Consider the following 13,557-nt stretch of genomic DNA (forward strand, 5'->3'; position numbering starts at 1 on the left):
ATCCACACTTTTCTTACGACTCAGCACTGAGAAGGATATATGGGTACAGCATCTCCCTGTTCAAGTCCTTTAGGAGAAAAACTCTGTAAGGGTACTTAAGCAGTGTTGATTTTTCCCTCTAAAATTTCTTGGTCTACCCAGCAGCCTGCCTCCACTATGTCTGATTTACATTCTCACTGGGATCTGTCAGAGCTCCAGGTGGTGGAGAGATCCGGGAGGCAGGCTGGAAGAACAGGTTTCCTCCCGTTGGGCAGGGGTAGGGGAAGAGGCTTAAGGTGTCATCCAACACTGCCTCCCTCTCCAGCATCTACTGCCAGACTTGCTCAAGATTCTCATTTTTATGGATAAGAATTAAACCTTGGGCATCATTGTTAATAGTGAATGTTACCACAATCACTCTTCTATTATTATAGCAGTGTTGTCAAATCCCTGGAATTGGTGATGTATCTTTTTCTCAAGGGATCTTTCCCACTTTGCATCCAACTCTTTAAGGAGAGTATTTTCTAGAGGGAAAAAGGGATACAGAGAAGGCTTTCCACCCGGTCAGAAAGCAGGTGTTGGGTGGTGCCTGTGGCTCAAGGAGTAGGGTGCCGGCCCCATATACCAGAGGTGGTGGGTTCAAACCCAGCCCCAGCCAAAAACTGCAAAAAAAAAGAAAGCAAGTGTTTAGGCTTAGCCCCTGTAGCTTAGAGGTTAGGGTGGGTGGGTTCGAACCCACCCGCCCAGAGCTGGTGGGTTCGAACCCAGCCAGGGCCTGCTAAACAACAAAAAACAGTTGGGCATTGTGGCAGGAGCCTGTAGTTTCAGCTACTGGGAGGCTGAGGCAAGAGAATCACTTACGCCCAAGAGTTTGAGGTTGCTGTGACCTGTGATGCCATGGCACTCTACCGAGGGTGATACAGTGAGACTCTGTTTCAAAAAGATAAGAAAGCAGGTATTTGAATACCCAGCTCCAGCCCTTACCCTTGACACTACACTTTATGTTTGCCCAGAAAATGAGGTGGTCAGTGGATGTCCTGTGCTCTGCTGAGGTTCAGGATTGGGTTGCTTATTGGGATGAGGAAAGGGCTCAGTGGTTCTGGGGTGATCCTCCTTTGAGGAATTAACTGGTCTACTGCCTTCTCTCTCTCAGTCCCAAACTGAGAACCAGGGACCCCACTTGGAAAAATATCTTCCCCTTAGGCCCAGGGTAAGATGTAGCTCTGTCATTTTTTTTTTTTTTTTTTTTTTTGAAGACAGCCTCACTTTGTTACCCTGGGTAGAGTGCTGTGGCATCACAGCTCTCAGCAACCTCAAACTCTTGGGCTTAAGTGATCCTCTTGCCTCAGCCTCCCAAGTAGCTGGGACTACAGGCGCCCGCCACAATGTGCAGCTATTTTTTAGAGATGAGGTCTTGCTCTGGCTCAGGCTGGTCTCGAACCTGTGAGCTCAGGCAATCTGCTTGCCTTGGCCTCCCAGAGTGCTAGTATTATAGCCTTGAGCTACTGTGCCCGGCTAGATTTTGTATCTGACTTCTCACCAAAGAACTGTGCTCCTTTTTCAGGATGCCTGACTCTGATTTCACAGTCCGAGACGTCAAACTCCTAGTGGGTAAGTTTCTTGCTCTGTGTGTGTGTGTGTGTGGGAAAAGGAGAGATGCTGAGGTAGGAAAGAGGAGAAAGGAAGGGGAAAGAGGCCTTCACCACCTGCCTGTTTAGACTTTTAACTGTCTCTGAAGAGAAAAGTCCCCACCAGAGGAGGCAGGAGCAGGTGCAAGCTGCAACCGTTTCATTATGGACAGCAGGTCAGATTGCAAAGTCATAAGAAGCTATATCAGAGGGTGTTTGCCAGGACACAGTTTTATGAGGCCAATTTGGACCCTACCTCCAGCTTAGGTGTCAGCAGTGCAATCTTAACATCTCTCCTTTGCTTTTTGTTTGTGGGTTGCTGGGTAAACACTGGGTGCTCTGTGACCTCGAAAGACTTTCAGGCTTTTGAAGGGGAGGGATTATTCCTCCTTTTTCCTCAAGGTTCTAGACAGGCCTGGGGCAGGGCTTGCCACTGAGTGCTCAGCAAATGCACATGAACTTTCTGAGCACCTGCAGAGTGTGGCTGATGACTGAGCACTCTGGACTCTCGGCCAGGTAGCAGGTGGCATTTCAGATCTTATAGGTAGTTGTTCAGGAAATCCATCTTTCCAGAAAAAGGCTTCTTGCCTATACGGTGGGCAAGTTTACAGCTGTGAACATGAAAGACACAAGTCCTGTTCTCTTGGTTGGAGCAATGGGCAATATAGAAGTAAGCTATATATATATATATTTTTTTTTTTTAATTTATTTTAATTTTTTTATTTTTTGTAGAGACAGAGTCTCACTTTATCGCCCTCAGTAGAGTGCCATGGTTTCACAGCTCATAGCAACCTCCAACTCCTGGACTTAGGTGATTCTCTTGCCTCAGCCTCCCAAGTGGCTGGGACTACAGGTGCCTACCACAACATCTGGCTATTTTTTCGTTTGCAGTTTGACCGGGGCTGGGTTTGAACCCGCCACTCTCAGTATATGTGGCTGGTGCCCTGCCCCCCCTCAGTATAATGGGGCTGGTGCTCTGCCCACTGAGCCAAAGGTGCCGCCTGAAGTAAGCTATTTTTAAAATGTATGTTTTCTCATGGTGATAAGGGCCATGAAGAAATGAAGCAGATTAATGGGATGCAACATGTAGGGGCTATATTTTATTTTACTTTATTTTGTTTTATTTTATTATTATTATTATTATTATTATTTTGAGACAGAGTCTCACTATGTCACCCTCCGTAAAGTGCTGTAACCTCAAACTCTTGGGCTTAAGCTATTCTCATGCCTCAGCCTCCCAAGTAGTTGGGACTATAGCCACCTGCCACAACACTCAGCTATTTTTTTGTTGCTGCTGTCGTTGTTGTTTAGCTGGCCCGGGCTGGGTTCCAACCCACCAACCTTGGTGTATGTGGCTGGCGCCCTACCCACTGAGCTACGGGTGCCGCTGAAGGGGCTGTATTAGATGGGGTGGTCAGGGAAGGTCTCTCTGAGATAAAGGGGAGCATTTTGGCATAGACCTGAACAGTAGAATCTAGGGGAATCTAGGAATCTAGCTGTGGGAATCTAGGCTGTGGGACCAGCAAGGGCAAAGGCCAGAAAGTGGGGCAAACTTGGTGTGTGGAGGAACTGAGTGATGGCAAAAGCAGCAAGAGAGATGGTGGAGGGACAGGGTGGGGCTGTCAGGGCCTTATAATTAAGGTTTGACTCCTACCGAGATGAGACATCACAGTGGGCTGACCGGGGTACTTATGTGATCTGATTATTTTCTTGGGAGGGGGAGTTTAAAACTTTTTAAGGTTGGAATAAAATTAACATTATAAAATTCACCATTTAACCATTCTAAAGTGTAGAATTCAGCCACACACCATAGCTCACACCATGAGGCTGGTGCCTCAGCCACATTGATCAATAGGCACTGAGTCTGAGCCCAAGAGTTTGAGGTTGCTGTGAGCTTTGATGCCATGGCACTCTACTGAGGGTGACAAAGTGAGACTCTTGTCTCCAAAAAACCCCACAAAAAACAGTCTAGGCATTGTTACTCATACCTATAGTCCTAGCACTCTGGGATGCAGGGCAGGCAAATTGCTTGAGTTCAGGAGTTCGAGACCAGCCTGAGCAAATCTCTACTAAAAATAAAAATAAAAAAATTAGCTGAGTGTTGTGGAGAGCTCCTGTAGTCCTGGCTACTTGGGAGGCTGAGGCAAGAGGATCACTTAAACCCAAGAGTTTGAAGTTGCTGTGAGCTATGATGACTCCATGGTACTCCACCCCAGGGCGCCAGACTGAGACTCTGTCTCAAAGAACACAAACCCACCCCCCAACCTCAAAATAAATAAAGTATAGAATTCGGTGGTTTTATTTTATTCATAGTGTTGTGCACTCACTACTAATGCAGAACATTTCTATTACCCCCACAATAAATCATGTGCCTCTCAATTTCTTTCTCTTTTTATTTCCCAGTGACCGCTAATCTGCTTTTTGCGCCTATTCTGGACATTTCATATAAGTGAAATCATATAATATAGCTTCTTTACCTTGTATAATGCTTTTGATTTTCATCCATGTTGTAGCATGTATCAGTACTTCATTCCCTTTTAGTGTCTGAATAATATTCCACTGCATAAGTAGATCACATTTTGTTTATCCAGAAACATTTTTTTTGGACAATATTTGTTGATGGACATTTTGGTTGTTTGTACTTTTTAGCTATTATGAATAATGTTGCTATTAATATTCATGTGCAAGTTTTTGTGTAAATATCCATTTTCATTTGTCTTGGGTATGGACTTAGGAGTGGAATTGCTGAATCTCATGGTAACTGTGTTTGACTTCCTAAGGAATTACTAGCATATTTTCAGAAGCATCTGTGCCATTTCACACTCCCATCAGCAGTACGTGAATGATCTGGTTTCTCTACATCCTCATCAACACTTGTTATTGTCTGTGTTTTTTTTTTTTTTTTTTTTTATTGTTGGGGATTCATTGAGGGTGCAATAAGCCAGGTTACACTGATTGCAATTGTTAGGTAAAGTTCCTCTTGCAATCATGTCTTGCCCCCATAAAGTGTGACACACACCAAGGCCCCACCCACCTCCCTTCTTCCCTCTTTCTATTGTCTGTCTTTTTGATGATAGCTGTGCTAGTCAGTGAGAAGTGGTGTGATCTGATTAAAGTTTTATAAAAGCAGACTCTGGTGGCCATGTAGAAGATGAAGGAAGCTGGCTAGTGGGTGTGTCAGATGATTCAGCCACAATAATTGATCCAAAATTGTGATTAACAGGTACATAGAAGGGGAAGAACCAGTTGACTATAAGAAGGTGGTGCCCAGGACAGAAGAAAGAGTCTCAGTTAATTTGGAAAGGCTTGCTCAAGCAATACAGTTTTTTTTTCTTTTTTTTTTTGTAGAGACAGGGTCTCACTTTATGGCCCTCGGTAGAGTGCCGTGGCGTCACACGGCTCACAGCAACCTCCAACTCCTGGGCTTAAGCGATTCTCTTGCCTCAGCCTCCCGAGTAGCTGGGACTACAGGTGCCCGCCACAACGCCCGGCTATTTTTTTGATTGCAGTTCAACCAGTGCCGGGTTTGAACCCGCCACCCTCGGTATATGGGGCCGGCGCCTTACCGACTGAGCCACAGGCGCCGCCCTTTTTTTCTTTTTTTGAGATAGAGTCTCAAGCTGTCAGCCTAGGTAGAGTGTCCCTATTTTTTTTTAGAGACAGAGTCTCACTTTCTGGCCCTCAGTAGAGTGCCGTGGCCTCACACAGCTCACAGCAACCTCCAACTCCTGGGCTTAAGTGATTCTCTTGCCTCAGCCTCCCGAGTAGCTGGGACTACAGGCACCCGCCACAATGCCCGGCTATTTTTTGGTTGCAGTTTGGCCGGGGCCGGGTTTGAACCCGCCACCCTTGGTATATGGGGCCGGCGCCTTACCGACTGAGCCTGCCGAGTGTCCCTATTTTTAATAGGGATGAGATCTCCCTCTTGCTTAGGTTGGTCTTGAACTCCTGAGCTCAGGTGATCCACTAGCCTCAACCTCTCAGAGTGCTAGGATTACAGATGTGAGCCACCATGCCTGCTCCTCAGAGGAGAATTATAAAAGAAGATGAATAAATAAATCTTTTTTTTTTTTTTTTTTTGAGACAGAGTCTCACTTTGTCACCCTCGGTTAAGTGTGGTGGCATCATAGCTCATAGCAACCTCAAACTCTTGGGCTCAAGTGATTCTCTTGCCTCTGCTTCCCAAGTACCTGGGACTACAGGTACGAACACAACTCTGGGCTATTTATTTATTTATTATTATTTTTTTTTTGTAGAGACAGAGTCTCACTTTATGGCCCTCTAGAGTGCCATGACATCACACAGCTCACAGCAACCTCCAACTCCTGGGCTTAAGCGATTCTCTTGCCTCAGCCTCCTGAGTAGCTGGGACTACAGGCGCCCGCCACAACACCCAGCTATTTTTTTTTTCTTTTTTTAGACAGAGCCTCAAGCCGTCACCCTGGGTAGAGTGCTATGGTATCACAGCTCACAGCAACCTCCAACTTCTGGGCTCAAGCGATTCTCCTGCCTCCACCTCCCAAGTAGTTGGGACTACAGGCCCCCACCACAATGTCTGGCTGTTTTTTGGTTACAGCCATCATACTTGTTTGGTGGGCCAGGGCTGGATTCAAACCCACCAGATCAGGTGTATGTGGCTGGCACCTTAGCCACTTGAGTCACAGGTGCCCAGCCAAAGAATCTCTTATGGTTGTGTTTTTTTTTGTTTTTGTTTTTGTTTCTTTTTTTAGAGACAGAGTTTCACTTTGTCACCCTGGGTAGAGTGCCACCACGGCTCACAGCAACCTCCAGGTCTTGGGCTTAGGTGATTCTCTTGCCTCAGCCTCCAGAGTAGCTGAGACTACAGGCGCCTGCCACAACGCTTTTTTTTTTATTGCAGTTTGGCCAGGGCCGGGTTTGAACCCGCCACCCTCGGTATATGGGGCCGGCACCCTACTCACAGAGCCACAGGCGCTGCCCTCATCTTCCGGCTATTTTTTTGAGATGGGGTCTTGCTTTTGCTCAGGTTGGTTTCCAACTTGTGAGCTCAGGGCAAACTACTTACCTCGGCCTCCCAGAGTGCTAGGATTATAGGTGTGAGCTACCGTGCCCGGCAATAAATCTTAGCATTGTTCTGGATAAGGGATGCTCATTAAATGGCCCTGGTCATTTACGGTAACAGAAGGATGTGGATCTGATGGTTTTCTTTATGAGCCAGGATTAAAGGTAGAATTGAGACCATATTATAACCTATAGCATTCCTGAATACAGTTGCTCTCCAGGCCCTTTTGAGATACTCTTCAAGCCTTTTACAGGTTTCTGAGGCTCCAGTTGTGGCCAAGAACCTTTTCCCATCTTGTTTCTTTTTCCCTTGAGCCTCAGTCTTCTCAGTGTGGAAGCAAGAGGGGCTACAGACTCTTCTCTACCAACCATTTAGATGGTCCTGACATCCTTACCAGCTCTGGAAAGGTCTAGGATAGGAAGGGAAGCAGGAGCTGTCATACGTGCCCATGTCTCTTGGCATTTCCTGGGATGATCAAGTGGAATGGTGAAGATTAAAGTGCTTTGTGGGCCAGATAGGGTGGATCACATCTTAATCTTAGCACTCTGGGAGGCTGAGGAAAGAGGAGTATTTGAAGCCAGAAGTTTGAGATTAACCTGAGTGAGAGTGAGAGGCCAGCTTTGTATGGAAAATAGAAAAATTATCCACATATGGTGACATATACCTGTAGTCTTAGCTACTCAGGTGGCAGAGGCAGAAGGATCATTTGAGCCCAGGAGTTTGAGGTTGGAGTGAGCTATGATGATGCTACTGGACTCTAGCCTGTGCAAAGAGCAAGATCCTGTTTTTAAAAAAAAAAAAAAAAAAATGCCCTGTGGAAGTATAGTCCATGCTGACACATAGGGGTGCCCTCGATGACAGTCAGCATGAAGAATTATTGTTCCCATTTTGGTCACTGAGCTGCACATAGGCTTCCAGAGAGCAGTGATAAGGCACATTTGTCATAAGTGACCTAAGTGACAAATGTAATTCAAGATGGCCCATGCAGAAAGGAATTCTTTGGTAAGTTCAGGGTGTAGCCTCCAGGCACATGTAGATCTAGATGCTCAAAAATGATCTCAAGAAGGTGGTTGTTGGGTGGCACCTGTGGCTCAGTCGGTAAGGCACCGGCCCCATATACCGAGGGTGGCGGGTTCAAACCCGGCCCCGGCCAAACTGCAACCAAAAAGTAGCCGGGCGTTGTGGCGGGCACCTGTAGTCCCAGCTACTCGGGAGGCTGAGGCAAGAGAATCGCTTAAGCCCAGGAGTTGGAGGTTGCTGTGAGCTGTGTGAGGTCACGGCACTCTACTGAGGGCCATAAAGCGAGACTCTGTCTCCACAAAAAAAAAAAAAGAAAAGAAGGTGGTTGTTTCTCCTTTCTGCTTCATTTTCAGGCAGGCTCCTCCTCAGAGGGTGGAAAGAGGGAAAGCCAGCAGCTCCAGGTGTCTGTCCCTACTTGCTCAGGGTCCCCTAGCCCAAGTCCTCAGTCATTCCATTAAATGTCCCTGGATTGGCTCTGAAGCTTTAGTGTGGCCCTAAGCCAGACTGGAGCTGGTGGCCCGTCAGCTCAGCTGAACCATGTGGACTGAAAGTGGGGAAGGAGTGATTCTCCAGGGTTGCTGGGTGACTTAAACATGCCTCTAACAGCAGTGGGCAGTTCTGCATTGGAGGACAGTGTTGGGGGTGGCTCGGACAACCCTCTCAGTCAGTGCAGGGACACAGCCTCTGTCTTCCAACTTCTTGCCCCAGGCCCTAATTGAAGTAGCTGTTTGAGAAGGGGGCTGGTGCATGGCTACTGGTCAGGCTGCAACTAATGTCCTAAAGTCAGGCAGTCTGATCCTAGCTCTCTGCTTTTCTTTATTATTATTTTATTATTTTTGAGGCACAGTTTCACTTTGTTGCCCTGGGCAGAGTACTATGATGTTATAGCTCACAGCAACCTTAAACTCCTGGGCTCAAGAGATTCACTTGCCTCAGCCTCCTGAGTAGCTGGGACTACACATGCCTGCCACAACACGCGGCTATTTTTTAGAGACGGGGTCCACTCTTGCTCAGGCTGGTTTTGAACCCGTGAACTCAGGCAATCCACCTGTCTCAGGCTCTCAGTGCTAGGATTACAGGCATGAGCCACTGCACCTGGCTCTGCTTTTCTTTTCTTTTTTTTTTTTTTTGCAGTTTTGGTTGGGGCTGGGCTTGAATATGGGGCCGGTGCCCTACTCCGTGAGCCACAGGTACTGCCCTGCTTTTCTTTTTTTAAAAAGTCATGGCACACCTCTTGGGGGCAGCACACAATTATAAGAGGGACTTTCTCTAATAAATGCAGTGTAACCTAATTCTTTGTACCCTCAATGAATCCCCCAAAATAAAAATAAATAAAAGAAAATTAAAAAGGCATTTTCAGCCAGGTTGGGTGGCCATGTCTGTAATCCTAGCCCTCTGGGAGGCTGAGGCAGGTGGATTGCTTGAGCTCAGGAGTTTGAGAGCAGCTTGAGCAGGAGTGAGACTTTGTCTCTACCAATGTCTCTAACAAAACCAGAAAATCTAGCCAGGCTTGTGTGACATTATGGCATAGTGGCTCATGGCTGTAGTTTTAGCTGCTCTGGAGGCTGAGGCTGGAGGATCACTTGTGATCTAGGCTGATGTCATGGTACTCTATCTAATCTTGGTGACAAAATGAGACACTGTCTAAAACCAGTGGTTCTCAACCTTCCTAATGCTGCGACCCTTTAATACAGTTCCTCATGTCCTGGTGACCCCTAACCATAAAATTATTTTCGTTGCTACTTCATAACTGTAATTTTGCTACTGTTATGAATCTTAATGTGTTTTCCGATGGTCTTAGTTGACCCCTGTGAAAGGGTCATGAGGTTGCGACCCACAGGTTGAGAACCACTGGTCTAAAATAAAACAAGCTGGACACGGTGGCTCACACCTGTAATCCTAGCATTCTGGCTTGCCGAGACAGGCTGATTGCTTGAGCTCAGGGGTTCAAGAACTGCCTGAGTAAGAGGGAGACCCTATCTCTACTAAAAAATAGAAAAATTAGCCGTGTGTGATGGTAGACCCCATATAGTCCCAGCTACTCTGGAAGTTGAGGCATGAGGATCACTTGAGCCCAAGGTTTGAAGTTGCTCTGAGTTATGATCATGGCACCAAACCCCAGGGTGACAGGGTGAGACTATCTCAAACAAACAAACAAATAATGAAATTCTTTTAATTGAAGAATAATATGTATTTAGAAAAGCGCACATATTATAACTGTGTAGCTCAGTTTGTTTTTTTTTTTAAAGACAGGGTCTTAATCTGTCACTCAGGCTAGGGTGCAGTAGCTCTCTGCAACCTCAAACTCCTGGGCATGAGCCGTTCTCTTGCCCCAGCATTCTGAGTAGTTGGGACTGCAGGTGCCAGCCACCAAAGCCAGCTAAATTTTCTATTTTTAGTGGAGCTGGGGGGTGCAGTGGTGTCTTTTGCTCAGGCTAGTCTTGAACTCCAGACCTCAAGTGATCCACCTGCCTCAGCCTCCCAGAGTGCTAGGATTACAGGTGAGTCACTACTGTATCCAGCCATGGCTCGATTAATTTTTACAAAGTGAACATATCTGGGTACCAACACCCCAAAATACTCTTTGTGTTCCCATCCCGTCACTGCTCTCCACTTTTGGTTACCCTGACTTTTAATAGCTTAACTGAGTTTTGCCTGTTTTCATACTTTATGTCAGTGAAATCATGCAGGATATTAACTTGTGTTGTTGGTTTTTTTTTTATTTGTTTGTTTGTTTTTTGAGACATAGTCTCACTATATTGCCCTCAGTAGAGTGCTGTGACATCACAGCTCACAGCAACCTCAAACTCTTGGGCTTAGCTATTCTCTTGCCTCAGCCTCCTAAGTAGCTGGTATTACAGGCACTTGCCACAATGCTTGGCTATTGTTTTTTTTTTTCTTTTGAGACAGCCTCAAGCTGGTTAGAGTGCCGTAGCATCATAGCTGACAGCAACCTCAAACTCCTGGGCTTAAGCGATCCTCTTGCCTCAGCCTCCCGAGTAGCTGGGACTACAGGCGCCACAATGCCCAGCTATTTTTTTTGGTTGTAGTTGTTGTTGTTTGGCAGGCCCTGGCCAGATTCTAACCTGCCAGCTCTGGCATATGTGGCTGGTACCTTAGCTGCTTGACTACAGGCGCCACTCGGCTATTTTTTTGTTGTAGTTGTCATTGTTTTTTAGCTGGCAGGGGCTGGATTTGAACCTGCCAGCCTGGGTATATGTGGCTGGCACCCTAACCACTGAGCAGCTCTGTGTTGTTGGTTTCTTTCATTCAACTTTGTGTTTGTGAGATTCATCCATATTGTTTGGTGTGTGCTTGTACACTTATTTTCATTGTTATATAGTTTTCATTCTGAGAATATTTTATATTTATCATTCTACTGTTGATGGGCACTTGGGTAGCTGTCAGTTAGTTGAAGGCTATTTGTAGAGTGCTGCTTTGAACATTTTAGAACATGATTTTTGGTGACCATATGGATACATTTCTGTTGGGCATATCGTTAAGAGTGGAATTACTGGCTCGGAGCCCATAGCGCAGTGGTCACGGCGCCGGACACATGCACCGAAGGTGGCTTTCAACAACAATGACAAGTGCAACAAAAAAATAGCCGGGTTGGGTGGTTCCTGTGGCTCAGTGAGTAGGGCGCCAGCCTCATATACTGAAGGTGGCAGGTTCAAACCCGGCTCCGGCCAAACTGTAACAAAAAAATAACCAGGCATTGTGGTGGATGCCTGTGGTCCCAGCTACTCGAGAGGCTGAGTCAGCAGAATCACCTAAGCCCAGGAGTTGGAGGTTGCTGTGAGCTGTGATGCCATGGTACTCTACCCAGGGAGACAAAGTGAGACTCTGTCTCTTAAAAAAAAAAAAAAATTAGCTGGGTATTGTTTGTGGTGGGCCCCTGTAATCCCAGCTACTTGGGAGGCTGAGGCAGGAGAATTGCTTGAGCTGAAGAGTTTGAGATTGCTGTGAGCTGTGACACCACAGCACTCTACCAAGCGTGATAGAGTGAGACTGTGTCTCAAAAAAAAAAAAAAAAAATAGCCGGGCGTTGTGGCAGGCTCCTGTAGTCCCAGCTACTTGGAAGGCGGAGGCAGGAGAATTGCTTGAGCCCAGGAGTTGGAGGTTGCTGTGAGCTGTGATGCCATAGCACTCTAACCAGGGCGACAGCTTGAGGCTCTGCCTCAAAAAAAAAAAAGAAAAAAAAAAGTGGAATTACTTGGGTCATGGAGTATTCCTATGTGTTTGATTTTAGTCGATACTGTCAAATAGTTGTCCCAAAGAGTTGTTCTGGTTCTGGTTGCTCCATATCCTCACCAATGATGGGTGTTTTCATTTTTATTTCAGCCATGCTGTAATGCTGGTGCCAGTGTACTTGTATGTCATTGTGCTTTTATAGTTGGTGTTTCTGTAATTCCTAATGAAACTGAACTCTGTTTTATATGTGTAGTAGCTGTTTGGATATCTTCTTTTGTGAAATACCCAATCAGGTCTTTTCCCCATGATTTTAAAGGGTTGTGTCTTATCAGTCATAAAGTATATTAATTTACTAGTGGTGCTGTAACAAAGGACAACAGACTGGGGGGTTTCAACAGCAGAATTTTTTTTTCTCACAATTCTGGAGTTAAGAAATCCAAAATCAGCTAAGCGTGGTGTCTCATGCCTGTAATCCCAGTACTTTGGGAGGCCAAGGTGGGAAGTTTGCTTGAGGCCAGGAGTTCAAGACCAGCCTGAGCAAAGTAGCAAGAGCTCATCTCTATAAAAATAAAAACGTTAGCTGGATGTGGTGCTGCACACCCATAGTCCCAGTTACTTGGAAGACTGAGGCTGGAGGATTGCTTTATTGCTTTAGCCCAGGATTTTGACATTGCAGTGAAATATGATGATGCCGCCACACTGTGATACCTTGTCTCAAAAAAAAAAAGAAAAAGAAAAAGAAATCCAAAATCAAGGTGTCGGCTGATTTAGTTTCTTTAAAAGTCTCTCTCTGTGGCTTGAATGTGGCCTCCTCCCTCTCTTCACATGGTTTTCTTTCTATATGTATCTGTGTCCTAAACTCCTCTTTTATAAGGAAACTAGTCATATTGGATAAGGGCCTTTTATTTTCACTTAATTTCTTTTTTAAACTCTTATCTTTGAACACGGATACATTCTGAGGTATTGAGGATTAGGACTTAATATGTAAATTTAAGTGGGGAGACACATAAAGAACCTAAGAGTTCTTTATATATTCCGAATATAAGTCCTTTGTCAGATATATATTTCAAAAATCTTTTCTAACTTTGTCGGTTGTCTTTTCAAACTCCTTGCAAGGTATCTTTGAATGAACAGAACTTCTTTTTTTTTTTTTTTTTTTTTTTGTAGAGACAGAGTCTCACTTTCTGGCCTCGGTAGAGTGCCGTGGCCTCACACAGCTCACAGCAACCTCCAACTCCTGGGCCCAAGCAATTCTCTTGCCTCAGCCTCCCGAGTAGCTGGGACTACAGGTGCCTGCCACAACGCCCGGCTATTTTTTTTTTTTTGGTTGCAGTTTGGCCGGGGCGGGGTTTGAACCCGCCACCCTCGGTATATGGGGCCGGCGCCTTACCGACTGAGCCACAGGCGCCGCCCTGAACAGAACTTCTTAATTTACTATAGACTATTTAGATCTACTTGGTCCATTAGTTCTTTTTATGTCTTGCTTAGGGAATTTTTAGCTACTCTAAGGTCTTGGAGATTTTCCTGTTTTTCTCAAAAAGCTTTATTGTTTGAACTCTCACATTTAGATCTGTAGTTCATCTGGAATTGATTTTTCTGTTTGGTGGGAGATAGAGGTCAAGATCCTTTTTTTCGGGCGGTGCCTGTGGCTCAAAGGAGTAGGGCGCTGGCCCCATATGCCGGAGGTGGTGGGTT

At 45.7% G+C, this 13,557-nt stretch overlaps 1 protein-coding gene across 8 annotated transcripts in view; it reads left to right on the forward strand.

Moving 5' to 3' along the window:
* Window positions 1–13,557, forward strand: part of KDM2B (lysine demethylase 2B) — a 143,136-nt gene that overhangs the window by 4,774 nt on the left and 124,805 nt on the right. For all 8 annotated transcript variants that reach the window (XM_053586978.1, XM_053586976.1, XM_053586977.1 and 5 more), the window contains one exon: window positions 1,544–1,590. In XM_053586978.1, coding sequence (XP_053442953.1) covers window positions 1,544–1,590 — 47 coding nt within the window. The remainder of the gene's footprint in view (window positions 1–1,543; window positions 1,591–13,557) is intronic.

This window comes from Nycticebus coucang, chromosome 4, assembly GCF_027406575.1.
Source record: "Nycticebus coucang isolate mNycCou1 chromosome 4, mNycCou1.pri, whole genome shotgun sequence".
Taxonomy (NCBI): Eukaryota; Metazoa; Chordata; class Mammalia; order Primates; family Lorisidae; genus Nycticebus; species Nycticebus coucang.